Source organism: Sinocyclocheilus anshuiensis, unplaced genomic scaffold (assembly GCF_001515605.1).
Source record: "Sinocyclocheilus anshuiensis isolate Anshui unplaced genomic scaffold, SAMN03320099.WGS_v1.1 scaffold230, whole genome shotgun sequence".
Lineage (NCBI taxonomy): Eukaryota > Metazoa > Chordata > Actinopteri > Cypriniformes > Cyprinidae > Sinocyclocheilus > Sinocyclocheilus anshuiensis.
Genome location: NW_015546034.1, coordinates 58,063 through 78,679, shown reverse-complemented (window position 1 = coordinate 78,679; position 20,617 = coordinate 58,063). Strand labels below are relative to the sequence as shown.

At 36.5% G+C, this 20,617-nt stretch overlaps 1 protein-coding gene across 1 annotated transcript; it reads left to right on the top strand.

The window, feature by feature from the left end:
• The first annotated feature begins 4,195 nt into the window (after positions 1-4,195).
• LOC107698806 (integrin beta-3-like) lies at positions 4,196-20,595 on the top strand. The gene is made up of 15 exons (XM_016499910.1): positions 4,196-4,395; positions 5,158-5,243; positions 6,830-7,034; positions 7,110-7,362; positions 7,688-7,850; positions 7,973-8,134; positions 9,050-9,145; positions 9,256-9,345; positions 9,621-9,755; positions 11,053-11,479; positions 15,524-15,746; positions 16,836-16,936; positions 17,038-17,157; positions 17,803-17,969; positions 19,209-20,595. The coding sequence occupies exons 1-15, from the start codon at positions 4,320-4,322 to the stop codon at positions 19,275-19,277; spliced, it is 2,373 nt and encodes a 790-aa protein (XP_016355396.1). The 5' UTR covers positions 4,196-4,319; the 3' UTR covers positions 19,278-20,595.
• The last annotated feature ends 22 nt before the right edge of the window (positions 20,596-20,617 follow it).

The following is a 20,617-nucleotide window of genomic DNA, read 5'->3' as shown; positions in this document are numbered from 1 at the left end:
TTTTTTCCGATATTTACAGGTGCGCCACTACATAAAACATTCTTTTACTGAGTTTCAGGATTTGCCTCAGGATCATGATCTGTATGATCTTTTGGGTCAACCTCCTATGGACAAACATTTGGTGACACGGTTTGTTTCTTTGTTTGTTTCTCATTTTGCAGTGTCTTCAGATCACCTCAGAGTAGCATGGGAAAAGGATTAATATCTCAAATGAGATTTGGGTAGAGGGACTGAAACGAATTCATACCTGCTCTATTAATGCTAGATTACAACTTATACAGTTTAAAGTATTGCATAGGTTACACTATACCAAAACTAAACTCAATAAAATTTACCCTTCAATTTCCCCATTATGTGAAAGATGTAAGAGCTCAGATGGCACACATGCTCATTCTTTTTGGTTTTGCCCTGAGATTTCTGAGTTTTGGAAGAATATTTTTCAGTGGTATTCAAATGTTTTTGGAGAAGATATCACTCCAGATCTTGAATTAGCTTTGCTTGGATGTTCTGACCCTACATTAGCATTAACACATTCTCAGCAATTGTCTCTTATGTTTGGTATGGTAGTAGCTAAAAGGGTGATTTTGAGGGATTGGAAGTCCTCTTTACCGCCCAGTGTTCATAAATGGTTGGCGGAGATGGTTGCCGCCCTTAAGCTCGAAAGGATTCGCTTTTCCAAGATCGATGCTTCTAAAACATTTGATAAAATCTGGGGCCCCTTCCTTAGGTATCTTTTTAAGAGTTGAATGGATAGCTTCTCTGTTTTATTCCTTCACTCCATCTTTAACGTTTTGTTTATGTTTGATTTCGTATGTCTTTGTTTAAGGTGTATATTTTTAATTGTATCTGGTGCCTGTTCGTGGGGGTAGGTGGGGGGTCTCTTGTTTTTTGTTTTTTTCTTTTTTTGAGATTTTTGTGTACAGTATATTTTTTCTATACATTTTGTGAGACTTTTATTTGTTTTATGTTTATATAAAAACTGTTATAAATAAAATTATTAAAAAAAACAAAAAAAAACAGAAATCCAGAACGCTGCTGCCAGGATTCTGACTAGAACCAGAAAATCTGAGCATATCCCACCAGTCCTTAGGTCCTTACACTGGCTACCAGTTATATTTAAGATTGATTTTAAAGTACTTTTACTCGTTTATAAATCACTCAATGGCCTAGGACCTAAATACATAGCAGATATGTTCACTGAATATAAACCTAACAGACCACTCAGATCATTAGGATCGAGTCAGTTAGAAATACCAAGGGTTCACACAAAACAAGGGCAATCCGCTTTTAGCTATTTTGCCGCCCGCAGTTGGAACCAGCTTCCAGAAGATATCAGATGTGCTAAAACATTAGTCACATTTAAAATCTAGACTCAAAACTCATCTGTTTAACTGTGCATTTATTGAATGAGCACTGTGCGGTCAGAACTGATTGCACTGTATTTTATGCAATCCGAACTGATTGCACTGTATTTTATGTATAATCATTTTCTAATGATCTTTTATGTCTTAAATTCATTTTAAATAATTGTTTTAATCATTTTCAAAGTTTTTAAATTCCTTGTTTTATTTTTGTGATTTTTTTTAATGATTATTTTACTTTATTTTATGTAAAGCACTTTGAATTACCATTGTGTACGAAATGTGCTATATAAATAAACTTGCCTTGCCTTGCCTAATGCTGTATTCATTCGCCATTAAAATGTATGTTATGTATGTACCCTCAGGCCATCCAAGATGTAGGCGAGTTTGTTTCTTCATCGGAACAGATTTAGATAAATTTATCAATACATAACTTGCTCACCAATGTGTTCTCTGCAGTGAATGGGTGCCATCAGAATGAGAGTCCAAACAGCTGATAAAAACATCACAATAATCCAGAATACGACTCCAGTTAATCAATTAGTCATTTTAACTTTAAACCTTTAAAAAATCCATTCCCTGTTGTCCTCTCACATCAAAAATTTAGAACTGTTTTGGACTGTTTTTGCTTGTACATGATGCTTGATCTGTGCATATTTCTCTCCTGTATCAGACATGACAATGAATTTTTCACTGCAGAAAGCAATATTTGGATAGATGATTTCCGCTGAAAGCAATGGTTTGAAATTAAATAACATCTCAATGGTGAATTTGTTTATTGGAGTCGTGTGGATTACTTGTGGATAATTATCATCTGTTTTGACTCTCATCCTGACGGCACCCATTCACTACAGATGATCCATTGGTGAGCAAGTTATGTAATACTAAATTTCTCTTAGATCTGTTCTGATGAAGAAAAACACTCATTTACATATTGGATGACCTGAGGGTAAGTACATTTTCAGCTAATTTTAAATTTTGGGTGAACTCTTTCATTTCTGTAACAATTAAAGCAAAATGTTCAGCTGATATTTATGCATGACATTTCAGCTGGAACATATGGTGTATGTTTTATGCTCAGCAAAAGAAGAAAGTGCATGCAACATGATATGTAATAAAATCAGAGATAAGAGGGGAAATGTATTAAATAGATTCAGATTCAGATGCGTTTTATAACCAAATTACTGGAACTGAGAAGTGTGTGAAATGTGTGTTTGGTAACAGTAACTCATATGTAATGTGAAATCATGGGTAAGCAGGGCATGAGGAATTACAATCGACATTACAATTCAAAAAGAATGATTTTGTATTTTGGAAAAGGTGATGCTGATGAGTAGGGCTTATGTCTTAAGTGAGGAAAATAAGTTATTCTTGCAGTACATAGATGTGTTTTTTCTATTCTGCCTCTTTTGCTTCAGCTTATGACTGTGAATATTTTATTTTATGTGTTTCAGAGTCCACATGACCACATGCATTAAGCTGTAGTGCAAAGAATAACAACAGAAAAAAGTCATGTGATAGAACTTGTAAATGAGGGTTGTGTTACTTGTGTATTTTCCATAATTGGTCAATCTTTAAATGTGTGATATGTGACTAATATATACACTGCCGTTCAACCGTTTGAGATCAGAATGATTTTTTTGTTGTTGGTAGGCCTACTAAAGTCTCTTATGCTCATCAAGGCTACATTTATAATATCGTTAAATATTAGGCACATTACAATTTTAAATAATAAAAAATCATTTTCTATTTTAATACTTTAAAATATATATTCAGTAAAAGATTGCTTGACATAAAACTTTTTTCTCTAAGTAAAATATTCACAATTTAGCCACTAGAGGGAGAACAGTACCCATATAATCTGGGTAAATTATAGAGAAATTCGTAGATGGGTGGGAGACTGTTAATTTGTCTATCCTTTTGTTTGTGTTAGGTCTACTTACAACGATCTGAAAGAAAGTTTACCACAGATAGCCTAACACGTTTTCCTGTGAACAGTGGTCACTATGAAAAAAAATTACGTTTGAGGTGTAATGAATTAGAATTTGACAAATTAGGCAGATGAAATGGAAAATAATTTAAATTTCTCTAAATTCGATTGGTTTCTAACCACTAGCCTACTTCAACCCCTAAATGTCCAGACTAACTTTTGTATGACATGATTAGGCAGATGAAATAGAAAATAATTCATAATTCATCATTGGTCATAATCCATCACAACCGTTTTTAACAACTTATATGAAAACCTCCGTCGCTTTATAAGCTTTTCATTGCATCATTGTTCAATTATCAGTTACCATGATTAAAATCCAACATACCGGGGAAGAAAAGGTTTTGTGTGGGTAATCTGTGTTCTGTTATATTTAATCGATTACCGTGTGTTAGCCTACTGAAATCTCTAATAGCCTGTGTTTAAAAAACGTGATTATGTCCACTTTGATTAAGCCTATGTCAGACAGGCTGTTCCATTTCTCATATATGCGTCAGTTTGTCCATTCATTTTTTTCTTAAGTCAGTGATGTTAACACTGTGATCGTCGTAAAAAAAAAAAAAAAGGAAATAAAAAAAAAATACACTGTTTTAATCACTGTGACAATAATGTACAGTATTTGAAAACTAATGTGTTTTTTTAACATTAAAGCATGTCAACATATTCTGTTACACCAAATACACAACATGATCTTTAAAATAGCATCATATGACCCCTTTAAAGGAATTTATGGTTTCCATACAAGACCTGCGGCAAATGTTCGCGAGTCGGCCCCTCCTCTGCCCCCTCTCTCGGAAATAAAGCCAGTTTTGCCACAATTTACTCTATATTTGGTGTTGGTCCGATGTCTGTGCTGGAGCGTAAAGGAAGAGGAGGAGGAGGGCACAGACCGCACAAACCGCCGATGTAGCCTACTAGTAGAGAAGAGCGATAAACGCCTGTATCAACTGACTGACAAGTTAACCGAGATGGAGAAAACTTCACCTAAACTCTTCAGTTTATGGATTTATTGCGTAATTGTATTCCTAACTGATGCTGGGCTAGGTACGTCCCGTCTTTTCAGTTTCTGTAAACTTGTTTTATAGCTTGTGTCCTGTTACTTTTTTTGTCTTGTTTGATTACGTTTTTATATTTTATCATATATTTTATGTCTGAACTTATGTGGTTCAAGACAGCGGATGAAGATATTTGACTTAATTCTGACTGTCAAATAATTTGCTTCTATCCTTAATTTCGTCTGAACACACTTTTTTAATTGCCTTTCTTTCTTTCCCTAAAACATCAACATTATTCGTTAGATGCACTACATGGACCAACATTTTTCCCACTATAAAAGACTTCGGCAAAGACTTTTGATCAGTATGCACTTGACTTATGCTCTGAGTATATCTGACAGATCAGGTCTGATAAAAGCCTGATATGTGTATGCACTCTAAAAAATGCTGGGTTGTTTCAACCCAACTTTGGGTCAAATATGGACTAACCCAACTTTTGGGTTAAAAATGTAATGTAAAAATGTAACCCAAAAGTTGGGTTAGTCCATATTTGACCCAAAGTTGGGTTGAAACAACCCAGCATATTTTAGAGTGTGTGAACTTTATGAACTTTATGTTTATGAAATTATTTGTCTGATGCAAAACATCTCAACAATGCGGATACACATTGATTGTTTAAATCCCCCACAAATGGAGTTAATAAATCAGATCATATGTTAATGATTAGACATGCTTTTGTCTCTATAAACCTGCAGGCTACAAAGTAATTGCAACTGGGGATAGAAAATTTGCGCTTTTCTTTCTCTCCCAGGTTCCAACATCTGTACTTCTCGAGGAGCCAGCACATGTCAGCAGTGCCTGGCAGTGCATCCTACCTGTGCTTGGTGCTTTCAAGAGGTGTGGTGATCTACAGTGTTTAATGACTGAGCTGAAAAATGTTTATTTTGGATTTTATTACAGTATTAAGATTCCTGGATGGAGTCGGGAGCTGTATGATTGATAGAAAAAAAATCAGAATTTTAATATTAGAGGTTGTAGTATGTTTGCACAGGTTTAGGTGGTTTATGAGGACATATTTGTATAATGACATGGGTATAATATCGATATTACAATGTGAAGGAGGACACTTCCTTGAATTCCCTGAATTCAAAAGGCTTAAAAAAAATACTAAATGATTTATTTGAGGTTTTTTTTAAGTTTACGGGTAGGGTTGGTGTAGGGGGATAGGAAAATACTGTTTGTACAGCATAAAAACCATTATGCCTATGGAAATTCCCTATTTTTCAATATTAATATTCAAGTGCTCAGATCATGACTCTGTGAAGATTAATCAGGCTTGATAACACTAAAGTAGACTGACTCATCTGTGGGTCAAGGAGTAGTTTTGTTTTATGATAAAACATAATTTTGCAGTTTTTAAGCAATTACAATCCTCTACATGGTCCACATCATCCACCAGAGTAGTCAGTGACATTTTAAAGCCACAATGAAACTTAAAGGGTTAGTTCACCCAAAAATAAAAATTAGGCTGTGTTTTACTCACCCCCGATGCATCCTAGGTGTATATGACTTTCTTCTTTCAGACGAATCCAGTCGGAGTTATATTAAAAATTGTCTTTGATCTTTCAAGCTCTATCGTTGTACTCAGCGGGTGTTGCATTCCTTCTGTCCAAAAGACGTGAAATAAAAAGCACCCTTCCACAAAAAAAGTGTCTCACACGGCTCCGGGGGGTTAACAAAGGCCTCCTGTAGCGAATCGATGCGTTTTTGTAAGAAAAATATCCCTTTAAGTAGCGACAGATCTATTCTTGTTACATCTACCCATCGGTTTTTGATTGGATGGAGGCAAATCAGAATGTGAGCTTGCAGGTGATTGTAAGAAAGAGATTAAGTTTTTTCCATTTTAGAGAAAAAATGAGTTATGACATTTCGAAAACAAAAATAAGAGTTCCGAATAAATTACTGTTAATAAGTAGTTAAAAATACAAAAAATGAAATGAATGGGTGTGAATCTAACATGCATTTAGAGATTTTTTTTGTTCTTTTCATACCAACTTAAAGCGAATGTCTGATGGAAACAGTTTGAAATGTTTTCAATGCCAGTACTTAAGCCTCACAACCATTGTATCTTTATTAAGAGGAAAAATGAAAAGCAAGTCTTCCTTTGTTTTTCTCTTTACTGTTGTTCTGAAACATCTTATCTCATAAAAGTGTGAGTCATGTATTCCAGCTTTTTGATATTCAGGAAGTAAAATAAGGATTGTCCTTAGTTGTGACGAAAAATCCAGTAATTGTTTTTTTCTGAGTGACGTCTGGATACAAAAAAAATACTGACTCAACCATTAGCATGATTTGGGGGTCAGGACTACCTTATTTGTTCGACCAGTGGCAGATGAGGAGAGTGTTTTTTGTAATTCTGTTTGCTGCTGCAATCTTTATTTAGTGCCCTATACCAGTATAACTGTCTGCCAAATGCTTATCAGGATTTTGGACAAAATGTACCTGGTTCCTCCCGATGTGACCTGAAGAAGAGCCTCATAGAAGCAGGATGCAGAAGAGGAGCTCTGGAGTATCCCACCAGCAAAATGCATGTGACAGAGAACAAAGATCTCAGTGACAAGGCCTCGGGATCCACCACCGACGTCACCCAGATCCAACCTCAGAGCATGCACATCTCTCTGAGACCCGGTGAGTTTATCAACCCATAAACAAGTGACCACATGTTCCTCCATTAGACCAAATAGTTACTCTGGTGTCCCACAGATGATTCCCAGGTCTTCACACTGAAAGTCCGTCAGGTTGAGGACTACCCTGTGGACTTGTATTATCTGATGGACTTGTCCTACTCCATGAATGACGACCTGTCGCAGCTGCGACGGCTGGGGCGAGGCCTGGCTGAAGAGATGAGTAAAACCACCAGCAATCTACGCATGGGCTTTGGGGCTTTCGTGGATAAACCCGTGTCCCCGTACATGTACATCTCACCTCAAGAAGCCGTGTTAAATCCCTGTTACTCGTGAGTGATGACATGTATTTACACACTGAACGTAAACATTACAGATGATGGGTGTTTATTTCAAACTTGTAATTGGGCGGTTGACTTGTTGGCTGACAGAATCTGATATTACATCTTTAGACACACTGCTATTATGGTTGAAGTGTCTCCATTTGCTGAGTTACGTACATAAATAAGTGTTATGCTGTAAGCTGTTTTCTAAAGCTTAAATGTTGAGACTCATTTGTGTCAGCAAACGTGAAGAACCAATATTGTAACTTTCTGAATTCTCTCCGTTAATGTTCTTTTCTGATCCTTCTACATCTTAATACATTATCTTCCATAGGATCCCATACAAATGCCAACCTCAGTTTGGCTACAGACACGTTCTTTCTCTGACAGAGGAGGTCGGCCGCTTTACAGAGGAAGTGAAGAAACAGAAGGTGTCTCGGAACAGGGACGCGCCAGAAGGAGGCTTTGATGCCATTATACAGGCAGCCGTGTGCAAGGTTGAACGCTCTAAACAAGCAAAAATAAATACAGAGAACTTTACAATACAAGTAGCTTTTGCATTGGTTATTTTTGGCCCAAAATAAGTTTTCTTATTTGAACACTTTTGTCTTTTTCTCAGGAGAAAATTGGTTGGAGACCAGGTGCATCCCACTTACTGGTTTTCACCACAGATGCGAAGACACACGTGGCACTCGATGGGCGCCTGGCGGGCATTGTACGACCCAATGATGGCCAATGTTATGTGGGCACAGATAACGTCTACAATATGTCTACAACTATGGTATTCTGCTGATCTTGTTAATGACTTTTTAGTAGGGATGTGACGATGCACCCCGAGCTGGTTGAAAATGGATACAAATATGTGACGATTCAAATCAGTTGAGATGTTAAACGAATGACGATACAACTGGGAGTGGGAGTTCATTTGAATGTGTTTCTAAGGGGAACTGACTGTCTTTAGAAAAGTTTACATGGTGTTTTCTTTTCATCTTGCCTTTAATGCATATTAATGTAGTGTTCATAAGCACAGCGCTGCTTTGTTTACAGCGTTAACCAAGGAACGCTGTTCCATAAGTGCCACCTGCTGTCAGAGAGTGAATTTGCATTTTCATTCAGCCCGCCTGCTGGTTTTGTTTCATGCAGATGTTTAATATAGTAAGGTTTCACAAAGCTGTTTTTGTTTCAAATTTCGAAATGATACAATCCAATTTAGATTAATTGACTTAAAAACTGCTCATGCTGCATGTATGCAGCGTCTTTGTTTGGATTTTGATTAAAATACATTGGTTGCCTCTGATTTTAAATGGATAGAGCACAGGCAAAGCCTTAGTTTGTTTAAATGAAGAGATATCTTTTTGTTTTAAAATTTAAATTTAGTTTTGTTAGTTGACAATTCAATTTTACAAAGAAATGTGCACCATTTTGTAAAAGCCTTTATAATGTCTTAAATCTCATTTTGTTAAAAAAATCGTGAGAAAATCATTTTGTGAAATCAATATTGTGAATCATATCGCATTGTGAGTAGAGTAAATCGTTACATCCCTACATTTTAGTCAATTTTGGGTGAAACATATAGACAAAACATTCACTTTGATAGGGTATTTAGCATTAGACACACTGTACAGCATATGAAAACTCTTAAATTAAGTTTATATTACCTTTATTTATACATACTAATGGATTACATTTTTTTCAGGACTACCCATCCCTGGCATTAATCACAGAGAAAATGTCAGAGAACAATATAAATCTCATCTTTGCTGTGACTAGCCATGTGGAATCACTCTATAAGGTAAGAAGGGTAATAAATGTTATTGTAAATCAGTATGGCAAATTCCTAATATGATTTTTAAGATCACTTTCAAAGATTTATCCTTCTTTCGCTCTCTTTATCCATTGTAGAACTACAGTGAGCTGATCCCTGGCACTGCGGTGGGCACGCTGTCCGAGGACTCTCATAATGTCATCCAGCTGATCCAGGATGCATACGCTGTAATGTCCCTTTTTACATTTACTAAAAAGGAATTTCTAGGTTCAATACAACTTCTTTAAGTTTAAGAAATGTTTCTGTACATCTCTGTCATACATCTCTATTGAAAATGGACAATGGACTATAGAATGATTTTCTGTGATGATCTACATATGCTAACGATAGAGCTGAACTTGTGCTGAACCTGGAGCATTCCTTTAAAAGGCTTTACTCCATTCAGATTGTCTGTGGTTACTGATCTATTGTTTGCTGTTGTGTTTGTGTGTTTGTGTAACAGAAACTGCGTTCTAAGGTTGAGCTGGAGCTCTTGAATGTCCCGGAAGAGCTCAGTCTGACATTTAATGCCACATGTCTCAATGGAGAGGTCATCCCTGGGCTAAGATCCTGCTCTGGCCTCAAAAGAGGAGATACCGTCAGTATCCTCTTCTCTCTTTATCTCTCTCTTTCTGTCCATCTCTCTAATATTCTTCATCCACCTCATTTGGATTTCATGTTGTTACTTTATTCTCACTCTAAAATTCCTGGTATAACTCAACCAAACCACTCATCCCAAAACTCCCCTACGGTCAGTTCGGTCACTTCCTTCTTTTCAGTCATATACCCACTCTGAGGTCTTGACATATTCCACAAGAGGAGGAGCACAGGAAATGTCCTTTCTAATGTGCAATCATCAGCCTTCTTCGATAAATGAGTTGCATGAAATGTTGTGGTTTCACTCCCTTCCTTATAAATGGTCAACTGTAAAAACTTTTACACATTCAGGACAAGTGGGTGTAACTGTGCCATTACTCTTTTTGCTGAGTGTGTCTCAGGATCAGACTCGCCTGTTTCCTGTTCTTCCGTGCTGCTCTGACTCACACCACCCAGCCTTCAGTTCAGACTGTCTGTCAGTCCAACACAATCACATGTTAGGCAGCCTACTCACTGACTGTCAGCAATGGAATAACACTCACATACTGTATGTCATGTACATAATGGCTAAACATTCTCCATAAGAAATATAAGACTGAACAAATATTATTTTATTTTCAATTATTATATTATATTATATTATATTATATATTTACTATATTATATATATACTTCACTTACAAAAATCAAGTCTTCAAGTGGTGAACAACAATAAAAACATTACATTGCTGTGACAGACCAGTAAAGTACTGATTTGACATTATTAGAAAACATATTTTCATTAATTATAATTATAATATTTCATTTATACATGTTTTTAATATTCAATTATTTGTTGTATTTACATTTTATTGGATATACACTACAATTAATTGGTTAGGGTCAGTTCGATTTTATAATATTTTGAAAGAAAACTCTTATGCTCATCAAGGCTGCATTTGTTTAATCTAAAATACAGTAATATTGTAAAATATTTCATATTTAATAGTTACAGTTCAAAATAGTACCTATTTTCTATTTTTTTTTTTTGGTTCTCAATAAATATTTCTAATATTATCAATGTTGAAAACAAATGTGCTACTTATTGCTAATATTGTTGTGGAAACCAAAATAATTTTTGGTCACCTTTGATCAATTTACTATATCCTTGCTGATTAAAAGTATAAATTTTCTTTAAAAAATCTGACCCCAAAGCCTATTATGGTCCTACAGTACAACTTTGTAATGTATAATAATTCATGTTTGTGAACACCAGTGCTCTGTAACAACTCCACACTCCCTCAATCCCATCTCCCCAGGTATCCTTCAGTGTAGAAGCTCGGGCCAGAGGCTGTCCTAAAGAGAAGCGCAAGACCTTCACCATCAAACCGGTGGGCTTCAAAGACACCTTGCAGATCACAGTCAACTTCGAGTGTGAGTGTAAATGCCAAGCTAAGGCAGAGCCTGACAGTCCCGTCTGTCACCATGGCAATGGCACCTACGAGTGTGGGATCTGCCTGTGCAACCCGGGACGATTGGGTCCCAGGTGTGAATGTGCAGAGGGGGACTACAGCCCCACCGAGCAGGACGCCTGCACCGGGCCAGACAAAGTGGTCTGCAGCGGCCGTGGAGACTGTGTGTGTGGCCAGTGTGTGTGCCACAATAATGATTTCGGCAAGGTGTGGGGGAAGAGGTGTGAGTGTGACGATTTCAGCTGCCTGCGGTACAAAGGAGAGCTGTGCTCAGGTAAGAAAAGATTTGTGGATGATAGAGAGTGTGATAGAGTTTTATTATTAGACTGTTGGATGTGACATTAACAGTGATCCCAACAAGTGTTTTTGGACACTTTTAAACTAAATGTGTAAATGTATTTGAATCAGATGCAAAATATCCAACCCAGTGGCATTTGCAAACAAATTTGGGGGAAGTAATCATTTTTTCCAGGTTTAGGAACTGAAAACCGAATTTTAAAAAAATCCAGAACTGAATGATGTTCTCATATGGAAACAAATTGTTCATATGAGTCATTTTTTTAGAGAAACAGAAACATGCAATGCAACGTGTAGTCCGATTCCCGAACAAATGATTCTTATGAGTTTTGAGACATTCAGACATTTTTTAGTAAATCAAAAACATACAGTACAACCAGTGTGGTCCATTTCCTGAACAAATGATTATTATGAGTGGATTGGTTTCAGTAAATCAAAACTATACAGTGAAAACAGTGTAGTCTGATTCCTGAACAAATTATTCATATAAGCTGTTTCTTTTTTGTGAATCAAAAACATACAGTACAACCACTGTAATCGAATTCCCGAACGAATTATTCTTATGACCAGTTCTTTTTACAGAATCGGAACCATACAGAGCAACCAGTGTAGTCAGATTCCCGAACAAATTATTCTTTTGAGTCTGATCTTTTTAGTGAATCAAAACCATACAGTGCAACCAGTGTAGTCGGATTCCCGAACAAATGATTCTTTTGAGTCTGATCTTTTTAGTGAATCAAAACCATACAGTGCAACCAGTGTAGTCGGATTCCCGAACAAATGATTCTTTTGAGTCTGATCTTTTTAGTGAATCAAAACCATACAGTGCAACCAGTGTAGTCGGATTCCCGAACAAATGATTCTTTTGAGTCTGATCTTTTTAGTGAATCAAAACCATACAGTGCAACCAGTGTAGTCGGATTCCCGAACAAATGATTCTTTTGAGTCTGATCTTTTTAGTGAATCAAAACCATACAGTGCAACCAGTGTAGTCGGATTCCCGAACAAATGATTCTTTTGAGTCTGATCTTTTTAGTGAATCAAAACCATACAGTGCAACCAGTGTAGTCGGATTCCCGAACAAATGATTCTTTTGAGTCTGATCTTTTTAGTGAATCAAAACCATACAGTGCAACCAGTGTAGTCGGATTCCCGAACAAATGATTCTTTTGAGTCTGATCTTTTTAGTGAATCAAAACCATACAGTGCAACCAGTGTAGTCGGATTCCCGAACAAATGATTCTTTTGAGTCTGATCTTTTTAGTGAATCAAAACCATACAGTGCAACCAGTGTAGTCGGATTCCCGAACAAATGATTCTTTTGAGTCTGATCTTTTTAGTGAATCAAAACCATACAGTGCAACCAGTGTAGTCAGATTCCCGAACAAATTATTCTTTTGAGTCTGATCTTTTTAGTGAATCAAAACCATACAGTGCAACCAGTGTAGTCGGATTCCCGAACAAATGATTCTTTTGAGTCTGATCTTTTTAGTGAATCAAAACCATACAGTGCAACCAGTGTAGTCAGATTCCCGAACAAATTATTCTTTTGAGTCTGATCTTTTTAGTGAATCAAAACCATACAGTGCAACCAGTGTAGTCGGATTCCCGAACAAATGATTCTTTTGAGTCTGATCTTTTTAGTGAATCAAAACCATACAGTGCAACCAGTGTAGTCAGATTCCCGAACAAATTATTCTTTTGAGTCTGATCTTTTTAGTGAATCAAAACCATACAGTGCAACCAGTGTAGTCGGATTCCCGAACAAATGATTCTTTTGAGTCTGATCTTTTTAGTGAATCAAAACCATACAGTGCAACCAGTGTAGTCAGATTCCCGAACAAATTATTCTTTTGAGTCTGATCTTTTTAGTGAATCAAAACCATACAGTGCAACCAGTGTAGTCGGATTCCCGAACAAATGATTCTTTTGAGTCTGATCTTTTTAGTGAATCAAAACCATACAGTGCAACCAGTGTAGTCAGATTCCCGAACAAATTATTCTTTTGAGTCTGATCTTTTTAGTGAATCAAAACCATACAGTGCAACCAGTGTAGTCGGATTCCCGAACAAATGATTCTTTTGAGTCTGATCTTTTTAGTGAATCAAAACCATACAGTGCAACCAGTGTAGTCAGATTCCCGAACAAATTATTCTTTTGAGTCTGATCTTTTTAGTGAATCAAAACCATACAGTGCAACCAGTGTAGTCGGATTCCCGAACAAATGATTCTTTTGAACAGAGCAACCAGTGTAGTCAGATTCCCGAACAAATTATTCTTTTGAGTCTGATCTTTTTAGTGAATCAAAACCATACAGTGCAACTAATGTAGTCAGTTTCCCAAACAAATGATTCTTATGAGTGAATATTTTTACATTTTTAAACATATATATTTTGTTTTACCATAGAAATTATTACAAATGTCTTTTTGCAGAAACATTTGCTTGAACAGCACAACATAATGCCACTTGGTTTAATATTTTGTTATATAATGCAAAGACACTTATACATTTTTAAAGAGACCTAGGGGTCCAAATACTTTTTAGGGCTCCTGCATCTCAGCCTTGACAAACTCACAACATGTTTTTTTCACAGCCTATTATATTGTACAAAAGTCTTTCTTTACGAGTAAGATTCCTTGTTCCCTACCTCACCTCAAAGGAATTATACAATAACACTAAAATGTCTCCTGTGCTAGTCGAAGAACGAATTTCTCTTATAAATAAACAGGCTCTGTGGGACTTGGCAGGCTAAACCATGTGTTGACCTATTTGAGACGTGTGTTTGTTCTTCAGACGAGGTGCTGATGTTCCACTGGGGCGCGTTTGAGTTGGAATGGCCGAAGAGTTTATGTAAAAAAAATAATAACTATTTTTTTTTTTTTAGTGACGTGACATGTGGCCAAGTATGGTGACCCATACTCGGAATTAGTGCTCTGCATTTACCCATCCAAAGTGCACACACACAGCAGTGAACACACACACACCGTGAACACACACCCGGAGCAGTGGGCTCCGGGTGGGCTATAAAACGCTATAGTGCACCTCTTGAAGTTGTGTACCTCTTGGAAGGGGGTTGGTTTCTCACTTAAACAAAACCAGATCTCTGTAGTCGTGATTCCAAAAGATTTCAGCCTCTGCTGTAACAAACTGAGCATTTTTAAGAGAAGACATCTTGTAGATCTACAAGAAGGTTCTTACAGCATACTCCCAGAGGTCCAAGTAATCCAGAAAATGCCTTTCTGCGTTGTCACACACTGATGATGTCAGTGAACCAAAAATAGCCCAGTGAGGGAGTAAAGTGGTGTTTAGGCTGATGTGAAGAGTTTGTATTGTTGTCTCTGGGAAGAATAATTACACACAATACAATGTTATTTTTTACATTTGGTTAGCCATTGTTCTATTTCCATGTGGTTTTGTTTTTGATTTAGCTGCATCATTGTTGTATTTTCAACCAAAATCCCAAATCACTCATAAACATTGTTTTGCTAAGGAATAAAGCACTGTAATCTCCTAAGCAAACATGCACACTGCTGCAAATGTGTTTATAATTATAACTGTAAATCACGCATGTAATGGAGCTCAGCATTCTGCCATTGAACGTCAAGTGAAATATATTACGACTATCATATCAGTTCTGTCACATTCCTCACATTCAAGGCCCCAGATGTCCATTTTTAGAAATCTCTGTAATAAAAAATGAAAGATGGAGCTGTTTGACAACAGCTGAGTGTGATTGGGGAATTTAATTTGTTAAACATGGAAAGCCTCAGCATAATATTTGGAAATTAGTCGGTTTTTTTCTATGCATGTATGGAATGTACAACTCCGTACATGAGGCACTTTTATGGGCTCAGGTTCAAACTTACCTTATTACATTATGAGATTCATCATGGAAAGCTTTCTTTCACGGGTAAAACAAGCAAATAGATGGTCAAAAAAGTGTCTAAATTCTACAATCATGTGGAGTCTGCCCACTCATTCCCATTTTTGTGTTATTTTTCCCTACATGGCTCATTCCAGGTCATGGCACTTGTTCCTGTGGGTTTTGCCAGTGTGATTCAGACTGGAAGGGGGAGAACTGCAACTGTTCTACTCGTACAGACACCTGCATGTCCAGTTTGGGGCTGTTGTGCAGCGGTCGTGGTCAGTGTGTGTGTGGGAGCTGTGAGTGCACTCAGCCTGGGGCCTACGGCTCCACCTGCGACAAATGCCCCACCTGCCCTGATGCCTGTACCTTGAAGAAGTAAGCGTAACTCCTATATTAAGCATAAAATAACATGTTCAGAATAGCATACCAACAAATTTTATTGTACATTTTGTGTATGCATAGAATACCGAGATGACCTTGTACATTTTCCAAAATGTGCATTTTTCAAATGTCCATTGGCCTTTGATTGCTTGAACAGAGTGTTTTAACTGTGATTAACTTGTATTTCTTGACCCATTATTTGGTTTAACTGCCAAAAGCCTTAAACGTGCAAAATAACCATTTGTATTTCTAATTGGATGGCAATAGTTGAATTTAGCATGCAATATGATCTGGTCATGTAACCACAATGTAACACTACTATTTGGAATGTTTATTATTCTGTAAGACGTTCTTATTCACATGCAGTTTTTAAAAAATATATTATGGACGTATACGGTTTATACTACACAGTATTCAGTAAGTAGTATACTTTACCCTAGTAAAAAAAAATATATATATATATTTAAAATACATTTATTTCATACTAAGTATAGTTCAAATCTATTGACATATTTACTGACATATCACTCGAGACTTACTGATATAATAAATTATAATTCAACTTCATTTGGAGTACTACTTGTGCACAATGCACATTTCCTAATATTAAGCCTGAAATGTGTTTTAATGTCACTATTGATGATGATTGTATGATCTTTAAATGCAAGATATTTAAAGTGTACCTGAAGTATACTTGCAATAGTTCCACTTTAGCACAATCATATATACTTCAGTATATCTTTAGTTGGTCTTCAGCACTACTTCCGCACAATTAGATTGCATTAAGTGCAAAATTAGTTGTTCCAACTAATTAACAGACTTTAAGTATGCCCGTGTAGTATACTAAAGGTACAATTGCAGGGTAATTTTATTAAGGACATAAATATGTAAATGTATTTGTAGTATACTTAGCATGAAATAAATGTATCTCAAATACATTTTAGTATATTTATTTTTTACTAGGTTATACTATGCAGTATTCAGTAAGCAGTAAACTAGTATTCTAATCCAAACATAGGCAATTCAAGTTTAAAAGTTTATGTCAAATCTTTATTTAAGTAAAAGATCTTTCTCTCTCTCTAGGGACTGTGTAGAGTGTAAGCACTTTAAGAGAGGGAAACTCTTCGATGATGACTCCTGCACTCGAATCTGCAGAGATGAAATCAGACTGGTGGATGATTTGGGTACCATTATCACATTATCATTTTATTTTATTATTTCATTTTATTTATAGCATTCTAGCTTTTTCTGTAGCCTTCTTTTGTAACCCTCCGTTACCATACAGTTTTCCATGATAAGAATGCAGTGAATTGCACCTATAAGGATGAGGACGACTGCGTGCAAAGGTTTCAGTACTATGAGGACAACAGTGGCAAATCCATCTTGTTTCTGGTGAAAGAGCCAGGTAACATTCTGTTAATGCTCTTACTGCTGAAGAAAATCAATGTGTTTACTTTGCTTGAGACGCTGGTCTCTATCTTTGTACAAAGATTGTTTGAGAAAACTAAACGGAAGTATATTATTTACAGAATTAGTGTTTCTAGTTTCTAGGTGTTTGCGTAAGCGTATGGAAGTGTAGGTATATGTGCAATGTGTGACGGCTGTAAATTCAGGAGCCCGCAGTGAGAGTCTGCTGCTCTGCTTTAATGGACACACATGTGGAACATGGGCTCTATTAGTGGCACACACATCCCTGGAACCCAGGGAGCACCCCACCTTGTAAAAACACACAGCAATAAACAACATCCAAGCTACTGAAGAACCTGCTGACACAATGTAATTCCTACTGGGATAGGAATGGTTCAGACAGGAAGCAAATAGACAGACACAAGACTATATAGAGAAGCGAGCCTATAGCTTTTTTTTTTTAACTTTTATTCAGCAAGGACGTAGCGTATTACATTGATCAAAAGTGACAGTAAGTCATTTATGGTGTTTCAAAAGATTTCTATTTCAAATACATCCTGTTCTTGTGAACTTTCTATTCATCATAAGTCACACTTTAAAATAGAAGCATCTTTCACCTACATTTCCTTTTCCTGTGTAATAGACTGTCCTAAAGGCCCTGATATCTTGGTGGTGCTCCTGTCAGTAGCTGGTGCCATTTTGTTCTTGGGTCTGGCTGCCCTGCTTATCTGGAAACTGCTCATCACCATCCATGATCGGCGTGAATTTGCTAAGTTTGAGGAGGAGCGGGCACGTGCCAAGTGGGAAACGGTTAGTGAAGTGCAAAAATACACACTGTATGCATAGTGCAGTACATTTCAGACAGAAGCTAACTGATCAAAGAACTCAGGATACATAACCAAAAACATTTACACTCCCACACCTCTCTGTTTAATGTAAAAAGCTCAAATTACTGTGTGTAAGTAGCTTGGTGAACTATAGATGTTGGCAGGATGATTTTACTGTTTCAGTGGCATGCTGTTTTCCCCTTCAGAACAAAGAAAAAGCCTCTGTACCCCTGGGCAAGTTTTGTTTTAAATTATCCAATGCTAATTAGGCTTTCCCTGTGAGGTCTCGAGCCACATGTGAACCCTCTGATCCCCTCTGCTCAATACTGAGCTCCCTACTTAAACTTTTATGTTGAAATATGTGTAATTTGTGTGTAACTTGTTTAAAGGAATAGTTCACCCAAAAATGAAAATTTGCTGAAAATTTCCTCACCCTCAGGCCATCCAAGATGCATTTGTTTTTTTTAATCGGAACAGATTTGGAGAAATTTAGCATTACATCACTTGCTCATCAGTAGATCCTCTGCAGTGAATGGGTGCCGTCAGAATGAGAGTCCAAACAGCAGATAAAAACATCACATTAATCCACAAGTAATCCACACGACTCCAGTCTATCAGTTAATGTCTTGTGAAGCAAAAAACTGTTTGTAATAAATCCATTATTAAGATGTTTTAACTTAAACTGTTGCTTCCAGCTAAAATATGAGTCCTCTATCCATAATATTGCCTTTTCTCTAGTGAAAAAGTTGTCTCGTCTGAATCGGATCAAGATCAAGCACCATTTACAAGCAAAACCAGTCCAAAATAATTTTAAACAAAGATGTTGGTGGATTTTGATGTGAGAGAATAACAGGAGATGGACTGCGTTATTATTGTATTTTAGCCAGAAGCGATGGAAAGTTAAAAACACCTTAATGATGGTTTTGTTACTTAAAAACATGCAACTTTACACAAGACGTTAATTAATGGACTAGAGGACTGTGGATTACTGTGATGGTTTTTATCAGCTGTTCGGACTCTCGTTCTGACGGCACCCATTCACTGCAGAGGATCCACTGAGGAGCAAGTAATGTAATGCTAAATTTCTCCAAATCTGTTCCTATGAAGAAGCTAAATTTTGTATGGCTTGAGGGTGCGTAGATTTTCAATTTTCAGCTTTTTTTTTTTTGGTGAATTCTGTGTAAATGCATACTGAATGATAACTAGATTTGTATTCTTATAGGGCCACAACCCCCTCTACAAAGGTGCCACATCAACATTCACAAACATCACATACCGAGGCAAGGACTGACTGCAGAGAGCAGAGGAAGAATTGGACATCGCTAACAGACAGTGTTCATATTTTAAAAGGTTTAAAAGTATTAATGTTTTTGTAAAATTGAATATGCAAATTGAACACGTTCAGGAAGGGTTGTACATATTTTGTTGTTGTACATACAGTATGTAAAGTCAAAAATGGCATAATCCCTCTGTGGAAGTCTTTCTGTTTGTCACTGGATGAATGTTAATCTTTACATTTGCTTCCTACATAACTGTATTTGTCAGCAGCACCGTGCCTGGAGAGATAGCTTCACACTGTAGTGACACACGTCAAGCCATTTCCTCCCTCTCCCTGCTCCCTCACTCTGTGCAGTGGCAGATATGAATGATAAAAAGCCTGAGTAATCTTTGCAACTACTGATGGCCTGTGGTAACACTGAATCCCTCATCATGAGCAAGAAATGTTCTTAATATAAGCTGTTCTCTTCGCTGTGGTTATAGCTTTATTAATATTATGCAACTATAGTGGTAGCTTTATCCCACTGGCCTTTAGTGCACAATTTTGGTAGGGTTCACAAATCAAGTGCTGTATAAAAATGTACGAGAGTTGTCTGTCGCCATAATTTTTTACAAAATGTATGTCAAAAATAGAGACATTTTTATTATTTGTCTGGCAGAATGACCTTAAAAGCCAAAAGTCCTTCTCAGCTCAAGTGCAAAAAAGTAACAGTGCCCTCCAATGGGAAATATATGAACGTCTGGATTTTGTGTTTTGATGCTGTCAGACTCAGACCAAATTTAGTATGTGTTAATTAAATAGTTAGACAGTTTGTCAAATTATGTCTTAAAAAAATACATCTAATGTGATATATTTAAGTTAAATATCATTACCTTTCCTTATATCTAGCGATGCCACACACTTCAATCTTAATATCAACAAAACATGATATGTGTATCAATGTTTTTTCCATGCTCATATTAGTAGAATACATTACTGTTATTAATTACTATTAAAGTAATTTCATTGTTTGTATTTGGGGTTAATTAAGGCCTGTTTTTCCATTTCATTCCATATCACTTTTATGGGTCTAATAACCTGGTCTAATTTAAATTAATCGGACTAATTCTATATTTAATTTTCTTGTGAAGGCATGTAATATTTCTGTGGATGTGATTCTGTTATATGTATTGAACTACAGCGCCACCTACTGGACCGATGTTACAACCATGTACAGTTCGAATGATTTTTCCTTTTTCATCAAAACACTGATAGGTAGCGTAATTATTATGCGAGTTATTTAAGTTTTACGTGCAGCAAATAATGTATTATAGGGAATTTGCATTTACTATAGGCCTAGTATATTTTGTAAG

Excerpts from the sequence above, each read along its gene's own strand:
- LOC107698806 (XM_016499910.1), top strand. The coding sequence starts at position 4,320 with ATGGAGAAAACTTCACCTAAACTCTTCAGTTTATGGATTTATTGCGTA. Across the intron at positions 5,244-6,829 it reads GTGCTTGGTGCTTTCAAGAG|GATTTTGGACAAAATGTACC; the intron begins GTGTGGTGATCT and ends AATGCTTATCAG. Across the intron at positions 9,146-9,255 it reads ATGTGGAATCACTCTATAAG|AACTACAGTGAGCTGATCCC; the intron begins GTAAGAAGGGTA and ends TATCCATTGTAG.